Consider the following 21,898-nt stretch of genomic DNA (forward strand, 5'->3'; position numbering starts at 1 on the left):
CTCCTTTCTAGCCTCGTTAAAGGTACCCGCAAGCATTGTTCCCATGGATGCTGCGGAACAGGACCTCGATGTCAAACTATACAAGGCATCAGGCACTCTCCTGCAGGAGCTAGGACACAAACTGCCGCTGCTGGTCAACACCCCCAAGAAAACACGGCGTTTGCGTGTGATTGACTCAAAATGCGAGGAATTAAGGCTGCTTGTTGGTCTCCTTCATGGACCGCCCACGTGTGATGCCTTGCTGACTTGACCTAGCTCGACCGCTTCCAAGAATGGCCTCAACTCCTCGACCCCGAGTTGTCAAACCACATTCAGCTTCTTAGCGAGGCCTTCGTTGGCTCTATCACAACGTCCGGCGATCACTATGCACAGTCCTCCAGGCATGGCATAGCCACTGTGTCCCCATTGCCACGGGCAATATGTCGTCTGCTCTATTCATTCTGCAAGGTCAGAGGCTACAAGGTCATTGTACGCCTCTTGAACAACGAGCCCAGATTCCTGGCCCCTATGCTGTCAACCTTCAAAACCTGGAACGCTTCGTCTCTGGGAATGGTCTGGGAGGAGCGCTACATCATGATGCTGTGGCTATCTCACTTGATGCTTGCTCCTTTCGAACTTGCGAACATGTCAATCTCCAACAACCACCCGCTTGACCCGGTCTTGTCTGAGGCTCTTGGGAATCTTCCAGGCATTGCAGGTGATATTACATCGGTAGCATTTCCACAGCTGGAGAGTTCGGGCAAAGAGCGTGAAGCGGCCAGTATCCTCCTTGTGCGGTTGTGTCTGCGCAAAGATATGCAGGCGCACGATCTGCATCTGAAACTCATGCACTATGCTACACAGAGGCTGCTTTCCGACGCGGACTTGGTGGTCCGCAGTCCTTACACGGCGCTGGGACTCTTGTCGCTAATATATAGCATCACCAATTCTGGCTCAGACACCGAAGTTGCTCCGTATCTTGAACAGCTATTTGGAGCAGTCCTGAAGATCGCTACCGACCCAGGGACCCAATATGTCGCTATTCGAGATTCTGCTCCTGCCAGGAAATTGATTGTAAAGATCTTGAGAGTCACCCTCACTCACGCGATGTCGCTAGATTCCAGCAATTTCGTCATTCCCGAAGCACAGTTGAACATGATGCTTGAAGAGAGTATCCAGTATTTCCTCGACGCGCTCAGCGACAAGGAAACACCGGTCAGAATGTCTGCAGCAAAGGCGCTCAGCGTAGTCTCTCTCAAGCTTGATGCTGACATGTCCGCGGAAGTCATTGAAGCAGTCCTTGCATGTCTTCAAGAACACGTTCTACTGGAAGACCGCCACAGCCATCAACTCGTTCCCATCACGGATAAGGCCCGATCAGAGGTGGGTGAGATGAGAAAAAACATATCTGCGGTAGATCCACTGCGTTGGCATGGGTTGATGTTGACTCTGGCTCATCTCTTGTTTCGCCGTGCGCCGCCGCCTTACTTGCTCGCAGAAATCATTCAGGCACTGATACTGGGATTGGAATTCGAGCAGCGATCGAATGTGGGGACTTCTGTTGGTGTTGGTGTTCGCGACGCCGCCTGCTTCGGCCTGTGGGCAGTGGCTCGAAAATATAGCACCGAAGAGCTGAGCCTCGTGCATGTCTCGGAGTTCGTCGAAGCAAAGCATCCCGAATTCGCAGAATGCAACAGTGTTTTACAGATGATAGCTGCCAAGATGGTCATCTCGGCATGCCTGGATCCCTCAGGCAATATTCGACGAGCTTCGTCCGCGGCGCTCCAAGAGCTCATAGGACGGCATCCGGACACGATCCTCAACGGGATATCTCTGGTACAAATCGTCGACTACCATGCAGTGGCACGGCTGTCTCGAGCCATGATCGAAGTTGCTCCCGAAGCAGCTGCTCTCCACACCATGTACCACAAAACTCTCTTGTCAGCGCTCCTGGAATGGCGAGGTGCGCGGGCCACAGACGTGAACCAGCGGCGATGGGCTGCCTCTTCTACCCGGCTCCTAACGAAGACCATTCCTTTGTCAGAGGCGTTATCTCTCATTCCACTCATTCTTCGCCAGCTTCTTGATCTGAAGCCAACGAATATCGGAAGCGCAGCTGGCTCGAGACACGGCTTGCTTTTAGCTCTAGCCGCAGCAGTGGAGTCTGTCACTGAGAAAGAGCCAGAATCAGCTGCATCATGGATGCTTGACCACAGCAACTCGCTCTTCCGCCTGGAAAGACTCACAGGTAAAATGGATGGCCGGGTATCGGCTGATCTGGAGCTTGTAATGGAAGCGATTTGTGCCCTGATAGGCATCACATGCAAATGCCTCTCGGCTTCAGAGGCAGATCGCTCCAAGGAGCGGCAAGAGTGGGTGTCACCCGCTTCTTTGTTGCTTGATCGTTGTACAGTGGCAGGCTCAAGAGATACAGTGGTTCAAGCTAGCGCCGACGCAAACGTGGAACTCTTCGAGCTGATGTTGCCCGAGTCAGCGGTCGCAATGGTCGAAAACTGGCTCGATGCCAGCCAGCAAGCGCCCTCGGCCTTGACGAGCAAAGGTCGTATCAGGACTCTGAGCTTGATTTACGGCCATCTTGCTCAGCAAGACCCACGCGTCGAGCTCCGCCAGAAGATTCTTGCATACATCATCAGTCTCGTCAGTGGAAGCTACAAGATAGAGACCAGAGTGGATGCCATGGAAGCCCTTGGTGTTATCTTGCGGGACATGGAGACATCAGGGTCTGACCAAGTGGATGCCACCAGCATAGCAGATGCCCTCTACCGCGGACTGACTGACTATACCAACGACCAGAGGGGAGACATCGGCTCGCTCCTCCGAATCCAGAGTCTCGAGGCGGTAGACGCCTTACGCGCGAACAAAGCAGCTCTTCACATCATGGATGGCCTGTTAGACACGGTTATGCCGGTGATTGTGAAATTGGCAGCGGAAAAGCTGGACAATGTGCGGTTTCGAGCATGGAGATGTTTGGAGAGCTATTGGCACACACGTGCAGGCATGCCAGACCTAAAGAAGTAGGTAACTTCTCTGCCATGCGTGATGCTCGCAGACTAACTTTGCCAGTACCTTTCCGCATCCTGAAGATATATCTACGATCCCATATTTTCAACAGCTTCTGGAACTGCTCACCCTGGATTGGTCACGCAAGCCTGTCATCATGGGCATCATCTCTTCGGCGACCTCAGGCACAGAATCTATCTGTCGCGCCACCAGCAACGCGATAGTCTGGTACCTGCAGTCTCTGGAAACTGACGAACGTGACAATCTTAGGACGCCAATTTCATCCATCATCCTGGAGCAGCTCGCTGCTCCATTAGACGACCGTCACGTAGTGCCTCTGCTTGGGGTTTTCTGCTTCATGATGGATCAAGGTCTCTTCTCGTCCCAGCTAATCACAGACCCGGAGAACAATGCGCAGGATATATGGACCATCATGCACAAACTGCACGGCCCCTCGTCCAGTCTTCACAGGATCGAGGCCTCCTTGAATCTCTACTCAAGGCTCATCACGACCGAAAAGTTTCGAGCCAGGGCGTTGGACAAACTAACGCGCCAATTGCTCCATCGGTGGCCAAAGGTAGTTTCAACTGGCCCTCCTGCCAAGTTAAGAAGCTGACTGACGCCGGTGCATAGGTTCGCAATACTGCTGCTGACCTTCTGTATGTGGAAGCCCCCAGTCGAACCCTCGCTTCGTGTGACTGGAGTAGCCCCGTCACCAAGACGAAACCCGTAGTCCTCGAGCTTCGAAAGGAACTCGGCGTGGCGGGAATGAACGCCGCAAAGACATGAAATGGCGCGTGGCGGTTCAAAACACAAGTATATATTCCAGGACGATTTTCCTGGAGAGGAGCCCTCAGTTATCCAGAGCGCGGGATTTCAGACAGCGAGAAACAGTATCCTTAATGCTCTTCTCGCTGTACTGCTCCCAAACATCGTACAGACTGATCATCTCCTGAGTGCTCTCGATCATTTGTTCGATGTCGATGCCCGATTCCACAAGGAACCTCATGATGTTCTGCAGCTTCTCGGATTCCTTGATGGCGGCGATGGTCTTCTCCCTGTCAACACGCTGCGAACTTGAATCGTTGAGTGAGGCTCGAGCTTTGCCATTAGGAGCGGGGTTGGTCTGAGACCCCGGGTGATTCGACATTTGCAAATTTCCGATCACGGCGTTGAAAGAGCCCGAGAGGGCCTGGCGACCGACTAACGAAGAAAAGGGGCCCGAGTCGGGATTGGCAAGAGTGTCATGAGATATTGGGCGCAAGGTCCCGGCTGCTTTTGCGGTTGGCAAGAAAACCACAGCGAGGAACATGGCAATGATGGCAATGAGATGCGGTGCACAAGTCAGCGGTAGATCGGTCATGTAGCTATCATTGATGATTGACCAGGCCAGGCCTAGCTCGTCATTAGAGAGCTTGAGGTCCTGGTTCTCCTTAAGAGCGATCAAAGACCGATAGGGATGCCAGACGATCAGCTGCGAATGCATTTCCGAGATGAGGCAGAACTCCATCTCGCCCAATCTCGATACGTCGCCGGGCACAAACTCGGGCCACGCTTGTCGAGCTTCGGCGGCGACCAGGCGAATGTGGTGAGGCGACTCCTCGGTCTTTGACGCAAGATAGAACGCCGTCGCCGTGAGCAGATACAAATTCACATTCTGCATGGGGGTCGACAGAAAATATCGGTGCAGGTAGACCAATGCCGTCGCCACGCATTGTTGCCGGAACGGCAGGCGCTTAGCCAGCTGTAGAAGTCGATCTCGCAGGAATATAAACATGAGTCTTCGGTCGGGGTACGGGTGCTGCTCGATGGCTTTGGCGGCCTGGCGGTCCAAGTCATCGCGGATCTCGGCAAGCTTCTCGGGCGTGAATGTCCAGTATTTGCGCTGCGTGGACGTCCAGTAGTTGGCGGCCATGTTGCGCTGCAGTATTTATGACCCTCTCAAGTTTCTTGGGATGCCGTCGTGCAGACAGTTCGCGTAGGGAGTTCTCGAGGAGCAGCCATTGCTTCTGGCTCTGGTGACAGCAACCTCACCTTCGCATTGTGAGTCAAACAGTGTTGTTACCAGTCCGGACAAACGGCATTTGGCGTCATTTGCAGGAACACCTGGAGGAGCCGGACATGCAAAGGGAGCCCAAGCACGTGGAGTATCACAGGAGGTTGATGCCAGCTTTCAACACGAAGACGACTTTGAGGTGGAATCCTATATCACGTGATTAGTATCCCTCTTGGCAAGGCTCGCCTCCCGGTTACGTAATCCCGGGATGTGCGCGCCACAGAGACTTTTATAGGAGAGAAAACAAACCCCACCGTCGCCTACTATCCATCCAACCAACCAACGACAAGGTGTCCAATTGCCTGTCTATTGGTTCGTGGAGAGTGTCACGTTCAAGGTCTGCTCTGTATGTGACCACTGCAGCATCAGCATCAGTGGGCTGCGACGCCCAACATCCGAAACTTGAACCTCATTTGCAGCTCCACTTACAACAAAAACATCCTTTGCTTGAATTCCTTCCACAAACCCTCCATTTTTGGTTCTTCTCTCTGGGAACGGGTGCATAGGTTCTCATCTTTCCACTCTTCACGAACATCTGTATTTGCACCACAGCCGACCCCAACGACCGCCCCCAACAGCCTGGCTGGTGAGGACTGCAACAGCCATGCTCCCTCACAGATAGCCGCAGTTCCTACTACACAAGGGGTAGCATGAACGGAGAGTCCCATGAGAACCGCGATCAGCGGATTCAAGAATTATGGCGGACTCTGGACACACGGAATGAGGGTCATCTCGATCTCCATGGCCTGAAGAAAGGTCTCCGCACCATCGACCACCCTCTCAAGAACGCCGACGACCTCCTTCACGATGTCGTCGATGCTGTCGACACCTCGGGGGATGGCCGGATCCAGTACAATGAGTTCCGAACGTTTGTGGAACATGCCGAGCGGGAACTGTGGCAGCTGTTTCAAAGCATAGATAAAGACAACAGTGGAGGACTGGACAAGAATGAGCTGCGGTCGGCCTTTTCCAGGGCGGGCATCACAATCAGCAATGCCAAACTAGACCAGTTCTTTGATGAGGTGGACGTCAACCATGATGGGCAGATCACGTTTGACGAATGGAGGTATGTCTTGAATCCGGTACAAGCCTTTTTCGGTCGCTATGTCTAACGTGGTTTCAGGAATTTCCTTCTCTTTCTGCCGGCCGGTCGATCCAGTCTTGGGGCGGTCCTCAGCTATTATTCTGCGACGGGAAATGTGAATCAAGAGGGAGATGTCACCATCAATGACACGCTGAAAGGATTCGGTAGGGACATTCCCCTGCACACTTACCGAACACAAGGCTGCCCATGAATAACACATGCGTGTGACTTTTCCGCGTCACGTTCCTCTCATTCGACCTTCCGCATGTTACCTTTGTCCGGGGTATAGATGTTCTTCCCATGCCAAGCACTCGACCTCTCGTACCAACAATCTTGCGCAGAGTCAGTGTCTGACAAAGTTGACAATGCTGACAGATTTTCTCCCGCCCCCAGGCTATTTCATAGCTGGCGGCTTAGCAGGCATGATCTCGCGGACCGCGACTGCACCGCTGGATCGGCTCAAAGTCTACCTGATCGCACAGACCAACCCCAAGGAAGCAGTTGTCGAAGCGGCAAAGAAGGGAGCTCCCTTCCAGGCCGTTAGGCACTTTGGCCGGCCGTTGATCGACGCCTGCAAGGATTTATGGGCGGCGGGTGGTATGCGCAGTCTGTTCGCCGGCAATGGACTCAATGTCATCAAGGTCATGCCTGAATCAGCGATCAAGTTTGGCGCCTACGAGGCTGCGAAGAGAGCTCTGGCCAAATTTGAAGGTTCCGACCCAAAGCATCTTCGACCTACTTCACAATTCCTTGCCGGCGGGTTTGGAGGCGTCATCTCACAGTGCCTGGTCTATCCGCTCGACACCCTCAAATTGTGAGTGACCCAATCCTCCCGATCTATTTGCCGATCTATGTCGCGCACCTACTAACCCGGGGGTTGTCACAGTCGAATGCAATGCGACACAGTTGCTGGCGGCCTGCATGGAAACGCGCTCATCTTTCAGACGGCACGCACAATGTGGAAACAAGGAGGATTGAAGCCTTACTACCGTGGACTTGGCATGGGTCTTGCTGGCATGTTCCCTTACAGTGCGATCGATCTGTTCATTTTCGAAAACTGCAAGCGATTCGTCCTAGCACGCAAGGCGAAGCTGGCCCGATGCCATGAAGACGACGTCGACATGAGCAACCTTGTCACTGGATTTATTGGAGCGACGTCGGGAGCCATCAGCGCCACAGCAGTGTATCCGATTAACCTGCTCCGCACGAGACTGCAGGCGCAAGGAACCATTCTACATCCACCGACCTACACCGGCATCTGGGATGTGGCTGTGAAGACCATTCAAGGAGAAGGATACAGGGGCTTGTTCAAAGGAGTCACGCCAAACCTTCTGAAAGTCGCTCCGGCCGTCAGCATTAGTTATGTGGTTTATGAGAATAGTAAGGCGTTGCTGGGACTGCCTTGAGTTGGGTAGGCATAGCACGACGAGACGAGCCGGGACCCAGGATTCAGGATTCAGGATTCAGCGAACCATGGCTACTTTCTAGGAAGAGAGTCTATCTTGCAACGAAGCTGGAACAACAAGACCTCAAGGAGATCCCACGGATCTGTACCGCCATGAACAAAGATGGGGTTTCTTTTGGCTGATTATGAGAATACCTTTTCGCGTGGGTGAGCAAGGAGGCTGGCTATACCTGTGATGTTTCACGACAGGACAGGACAGGCATGAGGAACATGGAGCTTTCTAAGACAGAAGACAGCACAAACAATTGTTTCTACAACAGAGCCTGCAGACTTGTCGTTGTTCTTTTCCTATTCCAACAGAATATGCCCCTTGTGCCCCGTTATTGTTTCGTTCGATGCTACAGAGCAGTACTAGGAATGGCATCTGCATATCTCTGAGAGCTCTCGGCCTGGATCCCCAACCTGTGCAACGGGCCTAACAGACGTGATTTATTGGTAATCTTCTTTCTGGCTGCGAATCAAGAGGCTAAGAGGCCCGGCTTGCAGACTGCGATCGCCATGGCTACCCTACAAACTTGAAATAAGTGGCACCGCCAGATCTTGGTAGAGGCCCTAGGCGCCCTTCAAAATTTCAATAGGCCTAAGGAGCCGCAAGTAAAGGTACTAGAGTACTCATGTTGTGTCACACACCCCGCGCTCTTGACTCCAGTCGTTGATCTGCTCTTATTAGGGCTATTCTGTCCGTCGAGAAATACCAGATACTAACGGGCTTGAGACCGAGACCCATTGCGAGCAGATGTACGTAGGGACTACTCATCTGGACTGCTGACCAAGCCGCACTCTCAGTATCAGTACCTACCTACTCCTACTCCTAGTACGTAGTAGGTCTTGCAAGATACGACGATTTCGACCCGCGTCCCTGTTATCTTCCTCCCCCCTTCCCCACGGACGGACTCCCTCCTCGCAGACCCTGCTCTACGCTCGCCGAGATCGCCTCAAGCCAGCCTCATACGACCCTGTTCCGGACTGTACTCTTTGCGGCGTCGTTGAATCAAATCCCTGATCGCAGAAGAACTCTCCCTGACCACCAATAGACCCTCATCTGACTAGACTACAACGACAACGACAACGACAACAATTGGCCACCGCAATGCGATACTCGCCTGGCACGATAGCTTCCAGTCAATGCTCACACCGCGCTCCCGCAGACTTCAAAACCTCCATGTCCCGATAAGGCGAACTCGATGTTTTAGAAATCCATAAGATACACTACACTATATGCCACGATGGACGACGAGATCAACTTGAAGCCAGAACAGCCGGCTCAGCAAACCTCTCCGCTTCAACGATCTTTGGGAGGGACAGAACCCGGCGCCAGTGCCACGAGTTCGGCTTCGGCTTCAGCTTCAGCTCCAGCTCCGACGTCGACTTCGGCCAGAAGAAAGAACAAGAGCAGAGATGGAGGCAAAGACAAAGACAAGGACAAGGACGGAGGCAGCGCATCCTCCAAAAGACGCTGCGTAAGCACGGCATGCGTAGCCTGTCGCAAGCGCAAATCGAAATGCGACGGAAACCTACCCAAATGCGCCGCCTGCGCATCCGTCTATCTGACGGAATGCGAATACGCACCACACACCGACCACCGGCGCAAAGGCGTGTACAAGAAGGAAATCGACAGTTCCAAGGCCAAGAACTCGACCCTGCAGATCCTGATCCAGGCCATCCTCAACGCGGAAGAAGACGACGTGATGGATCTGGTACGTCAGATCCGAACGTGCGACAGCCTCGAAGAGCTGGCGGGCAGTATTACCGAGGCGCAGGCGCAGGCGAAAAGTCTGGAAGAAGATGCGCCCGACTCGCCCGTCTACGGCGCAGACCAGTCGCTGGCGGCGGTTCCGAAGTTCGAGGCCGAGCTTTCCGGCAAGATGGGCGACCTGATGCTAGACGGGTCGGTCAAGTTCATTGGGGGAACGTCGAATCTCATCTGGTTCCCCGAGGAATATGAACAGCAGAGGAACCCGGCGGCTAGTAGTCTCGCTGCAGGTCATGTGGTGCGACCGCGAGAAGAGGCCATCCTGTCGTGGACGACGGTGACGCAGGACAAGGAGCTGGTGCTGCATTTCATGAACATGTATTTCTGCTGGCATTACGCCTTCTTCACCACCTTGTCCAAGGAGCTGTTCTATCGCGATTTCTTGACGGGGAAGTCGTCGCAGTACTGCTCGCCGCTGCTGGTCAATGTCATGCTCGCCCTGGGATGTCACTTTTCGACGAGACCCGAGGCGAGGGCCGATCCCGAGGATTCGGCCACGACGGGAGACCATTTCTTCGCCGAGTCCAAGAGATTGCTGTATGAGGACGACGAATTCGCCAATGCCAAACTCTGCACCGTCCAGGCTTTGGCGCTGATGTCGGTCAGAGAGGCCGGCTGTGGCCGCGAAAGTAAAGGCTGGGTCTACAGCGGCATGAGTTTCCGCATGGCTTGTGATCTGGGGTTGAATGTCGATGCCGCTCCCATCAATGAGTCCTCGCGCCTGGCCGATGAGGATATTGATGCCAGGCGGATCACCTTCTCCGGTTGTTTCTTGTTCGACAAGTATGTTGCGACCTGTTTTGTTCTGTTCTGCTCTGTTCTTGAACTAATGTGATCAGGTGCTGGTCGAATTATCTAGGCAGACAACCGCAGCTGCAGATGCCCGATGTGGCGGTCAAAAAGCCCGACGTGTTCCCGTCCGAGGATAGCGAGGTGTGGTCGCCCTACACCGACGCCGGGGTGGTCCATACACATGCTCAACCGGCGAGAACTAGAGCGGTGGCATTGCAGTTGGCCAAACTCGCCGAGATCTCGGGCGATCTGTTGACCTCGTTCTACAACCCACAACAACGAGACAAGCCGCTGACGAAACAAGCCGAGCTCAAACGGCTGACTGACTTGCATACCCGGCTGGAGGCATGGAAGCAAGCTCTGCCCGCGGAGATGGAGCCACGGGAAGGCCAGTTGCCACAAGTGTTGCTGATGCAGTAAGTTGGACGACGTTTTGGGGGCAGATGAGCTCCGACCGTGATCTGAAACTGACGCTATCCACATCAGCATGTTCTTCCAGCTGTTGTACATCCATCTGTACCGGCCGTTTTTGAAGTATACCCGAACGACGTCGCCTCTTCCCGCACACGTGTCGCCACGGAAATACTGCACACAGGGTGCTGCGGCCATCTCGAAACTGCTGCGGCTGTATAAGCGCACACACGGTCTGCGTCAGATATGCAACATCGCCATCTATATTACCCACTCGGCATGCACGATCCACCTCCTGAATCTGCCGGACAAGAATGCGCGACGAGACATCATCCACGGCGTCAAACACCTCGAGGAGATGGGTGAATGTTGGACGGCCGCGCGACGCACTCTCCGAGTGCTACGACTGTGCGCGGATCGGTGGAACATTGAAATGCCTGAAGAAGCCGAGATTGTCTATACGCGGGTGCGGAACAAGTGGGGGCTGGCAGCCGAAAATGCTCCCTCGCCCATCTCACCTCGCTCGCTGGCGACCATGGCCACGCAGATCAGTTCGCAGCCAGTACCAGACCTGATGGCTCGAAATTCTCAACATCAGCGGCAACAAAGTCGCCGGCAACCATCCATGAACATACCGGTCATGTCGAGTGGCTTGTCTGCAGCGATGGCGCCTTCGCCCTCCGACCTAATCGAGACACGGCGGTCGTCCGGCAACATCTCGATGCCTCCGTCCACCGCAGCGGATTTGAGTCGTGACCCACACCGCGTGCGAGCGTCGAACTTGACATACCTGACGAAAGCGCAACAGGATGCCTGGAACACGCACCTGGCGCGCATGGCGAGTTCCTCGGCCGGCGCGTCTGCCACTGCGTCGGGTGCCAACGTGGGCGAAACGCAGAATGCGGCGAGACTGTTTGGCGGGATCGACAGCCTGATCGAGGAGACGCAGGACTGGATCTTCAAGGACCAGAGCCAGCTGGCCATGGGCTTTGAGAATTGGGGCGGCGGCGACGGCGACACCCAGCAGGACTGGGGCACTCTAGATCTGTCGTTCTTTGAGGATAGCCCGGGCGGCGGCGGCGTTGGGGCCGGTAACGGCATGCCCGACAACTCCAGCAGTGCAAGCCGTACCAATACCAATGGCAACTCGCCTGCCTATATGGGCGGCGGAGTGCACTCGCAATATGGTGCTGCGTATGATGCCGGACCTGGAAGTGGCGGCATCGGGTACGGCCAGTATCAACCGACCAGCAACGGGTGGGGACGGACGAGTAAAGGGATGAATATGTCCATGGGAACGGGAACGGGCACGGGCACGGGATCCAATCGAGACTTCGGCTGGGGCAAGAACCGGTCAATGCAGGCTCAGAACAGTATGAGGTTTGATGATGATATGTACTACTAGTCCAAGGGTACAGGATGTATGGATTGGATTGGGATGTCCTGAAGGTCCTAATGCTCGATGAATATTGAGCAACCCACTAGGCAAGATGCATGATGGTGATGATGACAATGAGTGATGCATGAAGTAATGAATGAAGTGAGATCTTTTCTTTTTTGTTTCTTCTTTCCGCAGTCATCTAAGGCAAATGGGGAGACACAGGCTCTGTCTCTGTTGCTGTATCCAAACTGTCTCTTCCCTCGTCTCTTCTGCGTCTCCAGCTTGCATCTGACTGTATACTGCGAAGAGCTCGGAACCGAGAATCCAGGGCTTCGGTTTGTGATTGGAGGTGGCTTTTGCTAGAATGGGATCTGAACAGCGCGCTGAGTGAGATTCAAGGTCCCAGATACCGGATGTACGAGTAAGCCGCGTGGATGACTCGAGTCGGCCGGGGGATGGATGATGGAGGGAGGGAATTGTTACTCCGAACGTAAACCGAAAGGTTGTGTTGGGGAGATATTTACCCGGCCTCACCGGTACGATGGAAGGGAACAACTTGAACTCAGGCCACTTACCGCACTTACGTGAGGTAATCATGCATGCTCACAGTTGTGCAATGCTGATATACCTTAATCAGCCCAGCACCTGGATGGCATGCATGGGGCTGAAGTCGAAGCGAATTCGGACTGCGTACCTTGCACATCAAACGCAGTCCACGGCGAGCTGGGGAATGGAAGCAGTTGTCATGCAGTGAGGAGACATACTCGTAGCCCGTCGATCAAGAACGTGATAGGGTGGTAGTTACAAGCAACATACTACTCTAGAGTAGTACTGTCGAAGTCATCGGTCATCTCGACGTCATGGCATGAATCTAGGTACCAAGGCAGTCACGTTACCTGGGATCTGGATCCGATCGCTGCATCGCATCTCTAGAAGCGTCGAATCGCTGCTAGTAGGAGGTGCTAATAAAATCTTCTCCGCAGTCTGCGCCCCTTACCGCGGAAGATGCTGGATCAATACGTAGTTCGTGCACCATGAATCGAAGTGGGATCGTAGTAGCGGAAAAGTCCTTCCGCCTCGTTTGCTCATTGTCTTCATAGAGAGTGCTCTGTATATCGTCAAAGATCAGCCGCATGATCCTTGCACTGACTGAATCCGGCTCGTCACATCCGGCATTGCATGAAGTGCAGTGTACGAATCCAAGAGTTCGCTGCAGAGGAGTAGTAGCAGGTAAGCTGTGCTGACTCAAAGCATGGAAAATACCGTGGAGTGGGACGAGGGGATTAATTTTTTTGCAACACGCAAACTTTACTTCATGATACTTCCTAAGCGAGGACAGCGAACGTAGCGAACGTAGCGAACGTAGCGAACGTAGCGAACGTAGCGAGGACAGCGAAATAGCGAGTCGATTGCCCGTCAGCCCTGTGTCAACAGCCGTGTCTTCCGGAAGAATCGACAGGTGGGAAATTTTTTCAATCATTAAATTCGAGCCCAAGTTTATTAGTGATTAGCATCTAGTACCTTAGCGTTGACAGATTATTCATTACATATTACTCTGTACAGCCTCACATGATGACATGACATGACCACACGGGCCTCGCGTCCTCAGCCATCCAATAATACCGAATATTCTGTACGACTAGTCCCTAAAATCCTTGTTCCCCAGGTGTTCTAGGACCTAGTTAGGTTGTTCTAGGGAGTATTATTTGCCCATAGAGTTCGACTTTTGTCGTTAACGATGCGACGTAGGTACCTGCCAACCTGCCAACCTGCCACTGCCACTGCCACTCTGGTATCCCGCATCTCCGGCCGGCTATTCTCTTCCGCCGTCTTCCTTCGCTTCTTTCTCTGCCCTGCTCCGCCCGGTCCACTGCATTGTACGGCTGATGCAAAACCCATATAGCCTACGTAACCCGGTTTCTGGTGCCAGTGTGTTTGTTTCTTCTGGTCCGTCATGATTCATTGGAATTCAAGTTAACTACTTGGAAGCCTGGCATCACATCCATATCACCGCATCAATTCTCCTCTGCAATTCATCAACCTCTTGACCATTGACCTCCAACCATGTCAACCATGTTGACCTCGACGAATCCCGCCGTCACGGCCTACAAAGTCTTCCACCTCTCCCAGATCAAACTCGACAAAGAGTGTCGTCGACCGACCCCCGACCTCCACCGCATTGTCGCCCATGCCGCCATCGTCGACAACATCCGTCGCTGGTCGCGAGAAGTCGCCGAGCCCTCCGAAACAGTCCTCGTGGACTCCGAGTCAGATACAGATTCCGACCCCTTCGAAGATCCCATCGAGGATGAGGACGAAGACGCTGTCAGGTTAGGCGAAGTGGCCATCTACGACGACGATGACGACGAGACGGATTACCAATACCATCAATCTGAGAGTGATACCGATCATGTTCACGACATCCAACTCGACCCTCTTCAAGACTCTGAAGACCATGAGTCCAAGTCCACGATTCCCAGTCCCAACCGCCGACCGCCTCCTCCACCAACCGCTTCGCTGTACAAATACAAGAGCCAGAGCTGGCGCCAAACGCGACCGATCTTGGTCAAGGAGACTGCTGTCGAGGTCGACGAAGATGATTGAAGGGATACAAGTCCTGCATCTCTAGCATGCAACCCACCTACCAACCATCCAAGCATTCAGTGCTACGACGTTACGAAGCTACGACTCCTCTCTCCATGGTTCAACGGATTGTTGACGATGGATGAGACAACAGAACCAAGAAATCATCCTGGATCTGGACATCCGACCGCGATCGGAAACTCTCCTACCGATGATGCTCATTGATTGGTTGTGTCAATTTAGCCGACCTCTGTTGGTGACACCATCAACCCCACGCTCCGAGCCAACTTGACAAAGTCCTGGTATGCGGGCTCCGGCCACAACCTATTGGGCCGCGCGTTCCAAACTGGTCATGAAACTTGAACTTGAACATTTCTAGCATCTCCTGCCGTCCAAAAGAAACTCAATGTTACACCGCCGACTAGACTGACACGGGCGGTGAAAACCGGCTGGCGCATGACCTAGTTTCGGACAACTCCTGTTTCGAGATCGGCCTTATCTCCGCCGCATCTGGCTGTCACAGCCACGATAAGAGAGATCGAATGAGTCAAGTCGACGAGGACGAAAGGAAGTCGATGCAGGAGAAGTCAGAGGAAGAGCAACGAAAGGGAAGAGGTGACGAGGCGACGAGACGATTATGCCTTACCTTTCCACCCAACTGTACATTATTACTTGATGTGACCCACGAATCTTGATACCCCAGCCGAACTTGATCTTGCATTTTTTGAGTGTGGATTGATCAATTTACTACGTATATTATTCCATTTGGAATCTCTAGGAGCTTGATATCCCTGATACGATCAAAAGCTTTGACCAAACTATCTCTTGCCTACCTACATATCGACATCTATACATACCTAATAACCATCTACCCAGGTTCAGAATACTTTGGACGACCTTCCACCAAGAGTTCTCTAATAGTATGCCTGTGTTGTAGCCAAGTCATGTTGTCACGTTGTGGACCTCGATATATATATATATATAGGTACCTACCTACCTACCTACCTCCCTCTGTAAGTTGTGGCCATCATCGTCGTAGCATGGGCAGTAAAGTGCTACTAGTTCTAGTACTTATGAGCAGCTGCCCTCCTAAGCACGGTATCTCATCCCATGTCAGCCTCCACGGCGACCCTAGTATGATGGTTTCGTCAATCACTCACTCATTGATTGATGGATGTGTACTGTGTACTGTGACATGACCTTACTAAGTAAGTTATCTTCGTTCACTACAGGTATTGATGCAATTGTGATAGGGAGGGTAGAAAGATGCGTTGATTCCGAGGACACTCATGTCTTTGATCCCGCATTTACTCTATAATCTATCTAAGGTAGGCATAGGTACCTTTAGGTAGTATCAGGCCTAGGCCGGGGGTATCTCACTCAGAACACCTATCTACTTGTGCATCGATTTGTTGCGAATCCTCACGCCCTGCGGATGCCGTACGCTCTGCCACACGCTCGGCGACACCTTGACGGGCAGTTTGCGGCCCTTGAGCCGCTGGTCGATCAGCCACAGGCCGATCACAAACTCTTCGCGGTTCACGGCTGTGGCTCCCGGCGCGGCCACGAGGTCCCAGACCTCTTCTAGAACGTCCTTGGGGAGGCGGCTGCGCTCCCAGATATCCCGCACCACGACATTGACCACCAAATCGGCGGGATTCACAATATTTTTGTGGGCGGGGTGTTGTGGCTGCTGCTGCTGCTGTTGTTGTTGTGAATGTTGTGATTGCTCCTGCAGGGCCTCGAGAATGGCGAGGTCCAGATCGACCAAAAGACCCCTGTTTGCCGCCCACACTCCTTCGTACCGTTTGCGTTCTCGGTCGGTCACAAGGTCGCGCCATCTCTTGCGGTCGCCTTCATGGTGCATGTTGGGATGGCGTCGCCAATGTCGGCGGCCTCGTTTGGCCGGTTCGTCGTCTTTTTCACGATGGTCCGGCGATGGACTCCGCATTGTTTGCCTCATAGGCCTTTGCTTGCGCGGAGGCAACTTTGGTGTTTGTGGCGCCGTCTCGCTGCCACGACCGAGGAACGGGAGGTGTGGTTTGCCAGTTTCGAATAGACTTGCCGACCTTGATCGTCGGCGCGGTTTCGGAGGTGGAGGTGGCGGCTGGCCGTTTCTTGCTGGGGATGCAACGCGCGAGGCAGATTGCTGTGATGCTAGTGACGAAGCCACCATTGCATCGGCGAGCGAGCTTGCCGTCATTTTGGTACGAGCGTCCAAGATGGGAGCCTCGGCGTTGTGAGCATTGGCGTTCTCTTGAGCGACAGTTGCCGCGCGGCCTGGCCTCCTCAGCGGGACAGGCGCTGAACGTGGCTCTTGAGGAGTCTCCGGAGCAGACTCATAATCGTCGAGAGACTCGGAATCCGTATCCGAATTGGTTTCCGGCGGAGTCAGTTTGATCTCTGGCCAGCTTGAACCTTTCGCTAGTGATGGGGACAACGCAACATTCTCGGAAAACGAGTCACTCAGCCTACTCTCGCCGAACACAGACTCCTCTCGTCGCCTCGCCTCCGCGGTCGCAGCAGCAGCAGCAGCAGCATTCCTAGTCGCCACGGCGGCCGCCGCTGTCCCAGATGGAGAAGGAGATGGACTTGACCCCGTGGAAGGGTGCGATGGTGACAAGAACAGGTGTGAGATGCCGCTCAAATCAGTCTTTTGCTTGTCCTCGATCTGTCCTCGGTCTTGAACTGGAGCATTGGTCATTGAAGCTATGGCCCCTGCAAGTGCGGCCGGACTTCTTTGAGCAGACAGAACCGTATCGCTCTGCACGCTGCTGGTGCTTCTTGAACGCAGGCGCATTCCATCTAACCGTTCAATTCCAGGGAGGTATAACGAGGTCAAGTCTTCTTTTGATTCGGGCTGGCGGACGGGACTTGTTGCGGCCGAGGCTGCCACTTGAGCAACGGCAGAGGTGGTGGACTGAGGAGAATGCGGCTGGAAACGAGCCTTTGGAGGGGACGGGGAGGACTGGCTAGCCGCGAATGATTCATTTCTAGTGGCAGGTTGGCGACCGCGGGATCCCGATGACTGTAGCTGAGCGACCAGGCCATTTTTCGGAGCATTTTGCCAGTGCTGTTGCTGCGCCTGTTGCTGCGCCTGTTGCCTCTTGCCGGCCGCGGCGGTTGCAGCAAGCAATGCTCCTGTCGACGGATTATGTGAAGATACGGCATTGGAGACTTTGACCGGTCCGGGGCCGAAGGCGGTAGTAGCACCCTGCAAGGCCGGCGAAGGCAGCGGAGAGATCTTTACTGTAGTAGCATCTTGGTGAATGAACGAGGGCTTGGGCGCCACAGGTGGACGCCGTGCCTGCTTCTCCGTCATCAATCCATGAGACCATGGGCCAGACAGAGATGCGCAAGCATCCAACGCAGACAGAAACGAGCGTGAGGAGTCGCGCTCTGCTTAGTAAGGGTGCTGTAACAAGACGGCTCTCATTGTGGTCATTAGAGTTAAAGCATGGAGAAGGGAACGATGATGGGAGGTTGCAAAGTGTAAGTCTGTAGGTATAGTCGGTACCTGGTGTAGACAGGTTGTCAGCCTCAAAACTGCGCAGGGTGAATGATCGTCCGCCGTCATCCGAAGACTCGACCGTGGCCACATGACTGCGCGTTTCTTCTCGGCGCGTCACTCAACGCGCGCGTGTGGCGTGTGGCGTGTGGCACCTGGGGGATGTGACGTACTATCTTCCCGACTTCCATCTCATCCCCGCCGCCGCCTGAACAGATGAATTTGTATAGAGACACAGAGAAACATTGAATTCTCCTCCCGGTTGCGGAGTAGGTCAACTCTATGAACATCTCTCCTAGCACTGCGTATGGTTACCGCGATGCGCACATGAAGCACGTCCGACCGTCTTCCCAAATTGAGAGGCGATTGCCTTGGCCAACATGTCGGACGATGAAGATATGGATGTCGTCTCCACGCATGGGCATTCCCACGACCCAGCTGAGACAGAACGACAGCTAGACGAAGAATACCCAAATCGGCCCCAAAATCACTCTCCAACACTCCCATTCCACACCCTCTTCGAAGACCTTTTCAATCCTCTCATTGAAAACAGGACGAACAAACCAAATGCGGCGACCACCAACCGAAGAAAAGTAGGTCCAAATGCTCACAACAGTACATCCCCATCCGAGAGACGTCGAGCCATCATTGAACGATACATCGCTCGATGGCGACGAGACGTGGGAAAAGATTTCTATCCAGCGTTCCGTCTCATCATTCCCGACAAAGATCGAGACCGCGGCGTCTATGGTCTGAAAGAGAAGATACTTGGTAAACTCCTGGTGAAGATCATGAAGATTGATAAGAATTCGGAGGATGGCTTCAATCTCCTCCACTGGAAAATCCCTGGCCAGAGCAAATCCGCTGGAGATTTCGCCTTACGATGTTACGAAGTCATTTCCAAACGGCCAATGAGGATTGACGTGGGGGACATGAGTATCGAAGAAGTCAACCACCTTCTAGACCAACTATCGGCGGCGCCGAAGGAAGAAGGCCAATTAGACATTCTAACCGAGTTCTACAGACGAATGAACGCCGAAGAGCTTATGTGGCTGATCCGGATCATCTTGCGGCAGATGAAAGTTGGGGCGACGGAGAAGACGTTCTTCCATATCTTCCACCCCGATGCTGAGACGCTGTTCAATGTGTCCAGCAACCTGCGTCGGGTATGTTGGGAGTTGTACGATCCCAATATACGTCTCGAAGGTGACGAGACGGGAGTCATGTTGATGTCATGTTTCCAACCGCAACTCGCCCAACACGAAAAGGAGTCACTCCAGAAAATCGTCCAACGACTGCGGCCCACTGATGAAGACGACGAATTCTGGATTGAGGAGAAACTAGATGGGGAACGCATGCAATTACACATGGTAACCGAGGAATCATGGCCAGGACAGAAACGTTTCAAGTTCTGGTCGCGGAAAGCCAAGGATTATACGTATCTCTATGGCGAAGGGTTCGAGGACGACTCCAGCGCTCTGACCCAGTTCATCAAAAACACTTTCAGGCCGGATGTCGAGAGTATCATTCTGGATGGCGAGATGATTACGTGGGATCCCGAACAGGACGCACCGGTCCCCTTTGGCAGCTTGAAAACGGCCGCTCTTGCTGAGCAACGCAATCCGTTCGCGGGAGGCCAGAGACCGCTCTTCCGTGTCTTCGACATTCTTCTCCTCAATGGGCAAAATCTGACTCGCTACACTCTGCGAGACCGTCGTAAAGCCCTGGAAGCGAGTGTCAGAACTGTACCTCGTCGCCTGGAACTCCATGACTACAAGATTGGAAGGACAGCTGAGGACGTCGAGGTCGAGTTGCGTGAAGTTGTCGCCCAGGCCTCGGAAGGGTTGATGCTCAAAAGTCCTCGATCTGCGTACCGTCTTGATGACCGCAGTGGTGACTGGCAGAAAGTGAAGCCGGAGTATATGACTGGATTTGGCGAATCGTTTGATTGTCTGATCATCGGCGCTTTTTACGGCTCTGGCCGGCGAGGAGGGAAGTTGTCGAGTTTTCTCTGCGGCTTACGTGCCCCGGCTGGTTACAAGGGTCAGATCCAAAGCCAGAGTCAGCGGCCCACACAGAGTCAGACACGGAGAGAGAGCGAGGCCGAGCTCGACAGTGGAGAGCCGTCACAAAAGTTTGTCTCGTTCTTCAAGGTCGGGGGTGGCATGACTGCGAATGACTACGCTACCATTCGCCACGAAACAGATGGCAAATGGATCGATTGGGATGCAAAAAGGCCTCCAATGCAATACATCGAGCTCGGAGGCGGACCCACCATCCAGAAAGAGAAGCCTGATGTCTGGATCAAACCTGAAGACTCTCTGGTGCTTGAAGTCAAGGCGGCCCAAGTGACGACAAGTGAGGATTACGGGTGTGGTATGACATTACGGTTCCCACGGTTCAAAAAACTACGCCGAGACAGGGATTGGCGGACCGCTTTGTCTTTGGAAGAGTTCAAAGACCTGCGTGACAACATCGAGAAGGAGCAGGAAACGAAGGCGATGAAAGTGGATGACCAGAAAAAGAAACAGCGGAAACCTGCACCACGCAAGAAAGTCATAACCATTGCCGGATACAACGCCAAAGCCGTCAACAATGCCTCCTTGCCCGATGGTCCTGGCGGGAAGGTCTTTGAGGGGCTGACGTTCTATATCATGACCGAGTCGATATCGCCAGCACCCAAGACATCGAAGCTCGAACTCGAGGCGCTGGTGAAAGCCCACGGCGGCAAGATCGTCCAGACGCATAATGCCGTCGCAGAGACCATCTGCGTTGCTGCTCGACGGACCGTGAAAGTGGCAAGCCTGGAGAAGCGCGGCGAGAAGGAGATGGTCAAGCCGATGTGGATATTCGACTGTATCGACCAAGCACGGAAGGATTTCGCCAGAGGATACCCGGAGGCTGTGTTGCCAATGGAGCCGGAGCGACATCTGTTCTTCGTGCCAACGGGGTCGGAGGACAGATATGCCGACAACGTGGACGACTACGGAGACAGCTTCGCCCGCGACACCAGCGTGGACGAGCTCAGCAAATGCATGGATCAGATGGCTGATATCCACGACAGCCAAATCCACGATGAGGACAAATTCGCCGAGCTGTTCCCCGAGTACCTCGACATGAAGGGGTATATGTTTCACGGGCTGGTCTTGTACTTTGACCAACCTGACCAATCGCCGCAAGATGAGGCGAAGACGAAGGCGAAGACAAAGGTGAAGGCGGAGGCGGAAGAGGGACAGCAGAACGGATCACACTCGATGTCCCACTTGGACTCGAACGCTGCCGTCGAAGCAGTGGATGTCACTACGATCCGCAACATTGCTCTCTTTGCCGGAGCAAAGGTGGTAATCCCATCGTCCGAACCCGCGTCTGATTCCAGGTCTGGACCTCCCTCCTCGACCCTGTCAAGACTCTCCGAAAACGAGAGACAGACCATCACGCATATCGTCGCGCACTCCGCGTCGGATCTGCCTGGTCTCCGCAAAGCCGTGGCGCGCTGGAAGGGCCGGAAGATCCCGCATATCGTGAGCTCCGAGTGGATTTGGACTTGTTGGCGTGAGAGTACTCGAGTCGACGAGGAGGCGTATGTTGCCAGGTGATTCAATGATTTCTTTCAGATGATGATCATGAGAATGAGAATGAGACTTCTAAAGCCTTGTCAAATAATAGGCGATAATTGATTACTTACCTACCAATCCACCACCCAGACACCCATATATATACTTTTATACGTGCTGCGGTACTACCGTACCTCCCTTATATTGCCTCAGGTAGCTACCTACTTAACTACCTAGTATTTCATGTTTCTCAGTCGCCGATAAGATGAATTACCTATATAACATACCAATTTGTCTATCCACAGCATATC

The 21,898-nt window shown here is 53.6% G+C and overlaps 7 protein-coding genes across 7 annotated transcripts; 5 read left to right on the forward strand and 2 right to left on the reverse strand.

Annotated features, from left to right (window-relative positions):
* Positions 1-43: 43 nt before the first annotated feature.
* Positions 44-3,789, forward strand: A1O1_09156 (uncharacterized protein; the record flags this gene model as incomplete). Its single annotated transcript, XM_007730012.1, has 4 exons — positions 44-202; positions 256-3,014; positions 3,064-3,577; positions 3,634-3,789. 4 exons carry the CDS (start codon positions 44-46, stop codon positions 3,787-3,789), a joined length of 3,588 nt encoding a protein of 1,195 aa, XP_007728202.1.
* Positions 3,790-3,853: 64 nt separating this feature from the next.
* Positions 3,854-4,915, reverse strand: A1O1_09157 (uncharacterized protein; the record flags this gene model as incomplete). The annotated part of the gene is made up of 1 exon (XM_007730013.1): positions 3,854-4,915. The coding sequence occupies one exon, from the start codon at positions 4,913-4,915 to the stop codon at positions 3,854-3,856; it is 1,062 nt and encodes a 353-aa protein (XP_007728203.1).
* Positions 4,916-5,706: 791 nt separating this feature from the next.
* A1O1_09158 (uncharacterized protein) lies at positions 5,707-7,546 on the forward strand (the record flags this gene model as incomplete). Its single annotated transcript, XM_007730014.1, has 4 exons — positions 5,707-6,122; positions 6,180-6,304; positions 6,516-6,954; positions 7,027-7,546. 4 exons carry the CDS (start codon positions 5,707-5,709, stop codon positions 7,544-7,546), a joined length of 1,500 nt encoding a protein of 499 aa, XP_007728204.1.
* A 1,285-nt stretch (positions 7,547-8,831) lies between these two features.
* On the forward strand, positions 8,832-11,966 carry A1O1_09159 (uncharacterized protein; the record flags this gene model as incomplete). The annotated part of the gene is made up of 3 exons (XM_007730015.1): positions 8,832-10,141; positions 10,198-10,566; positions 10,637-11,966. 3 exons carry the CDS (start codon positions 8,832-8,834, stop codon positions 11,964-11,966), a joined length of 3,009 nt encoding a protein of 1,002 aa, XP_007728205.1.
* A 2,049-nt stretch (positions 11,967-14,015) lies between these two features.
* A1O1_09160 (uncharacterized protein) lies at positions 14,016-14,546 on the forward strand (the record flags this gene model as incomplete). The annotated part of the gene is made up of 1 exon (XM_007730016.1): positions 14,016-14,546. One exon carries the CDS (start codon positions 14,016-14,018, stop codon positions 14,544-14,546), a length of 531 nt encoding a protein of 176 aa, XP_007728206.1.
* Positions 14,547-15,918: 1,372 nt separating this feature from the next.
* A1O1_09161 (uncharacterized protein) lies at positions 15,919-17,847 on the reverse strand (the record flags this gene model as incomplete). Its single annotated transcript, XM_007730017.1, has 1 exon — positions 15,919-17,847. One exon carries the CDS (start codon positions 17,845-17,847, stop codon positions 15,919-15,921), a length of 1,929 nt encoding a protein of 642 aa, XP_007728207.1.
* Positions 17,848-18,413: 566 nt separating this feature from the next.
* On the forward strand, positions 18,414-21,629 carry A1O1_09162 (DNA ligase 4; the record flags this gene model as incomplete). The annotated part of the gene is made up of 1 exon (XM_007730018.1): positions 18,414-21,629. One exon carries the CDS (start codon positions 18,414-18,416, stop codon positions 21,627-21,629), a length of 3,216 nt encoding a protein of 1,071 aa, XP_007728208.1.
* Positions 21,630-21,898: the final 269 nt, after the last annotated feature.

The sequence above is a fragment of the Capronia coronata genome (genome assembly GCF_000585585.1).
Source record: "Capronia coronata CBS 617.96 chromosome Unknown acBCG-supercont1.11, whole genome shotgun sequence".
Classification (NCBI taxonomy): Eukaryota; Fungi; Ascomycota; class Eurotiomycetes; order Chaetothyriales; family Herpotrichiellaceae; genus Capronia; species Capronia coronata.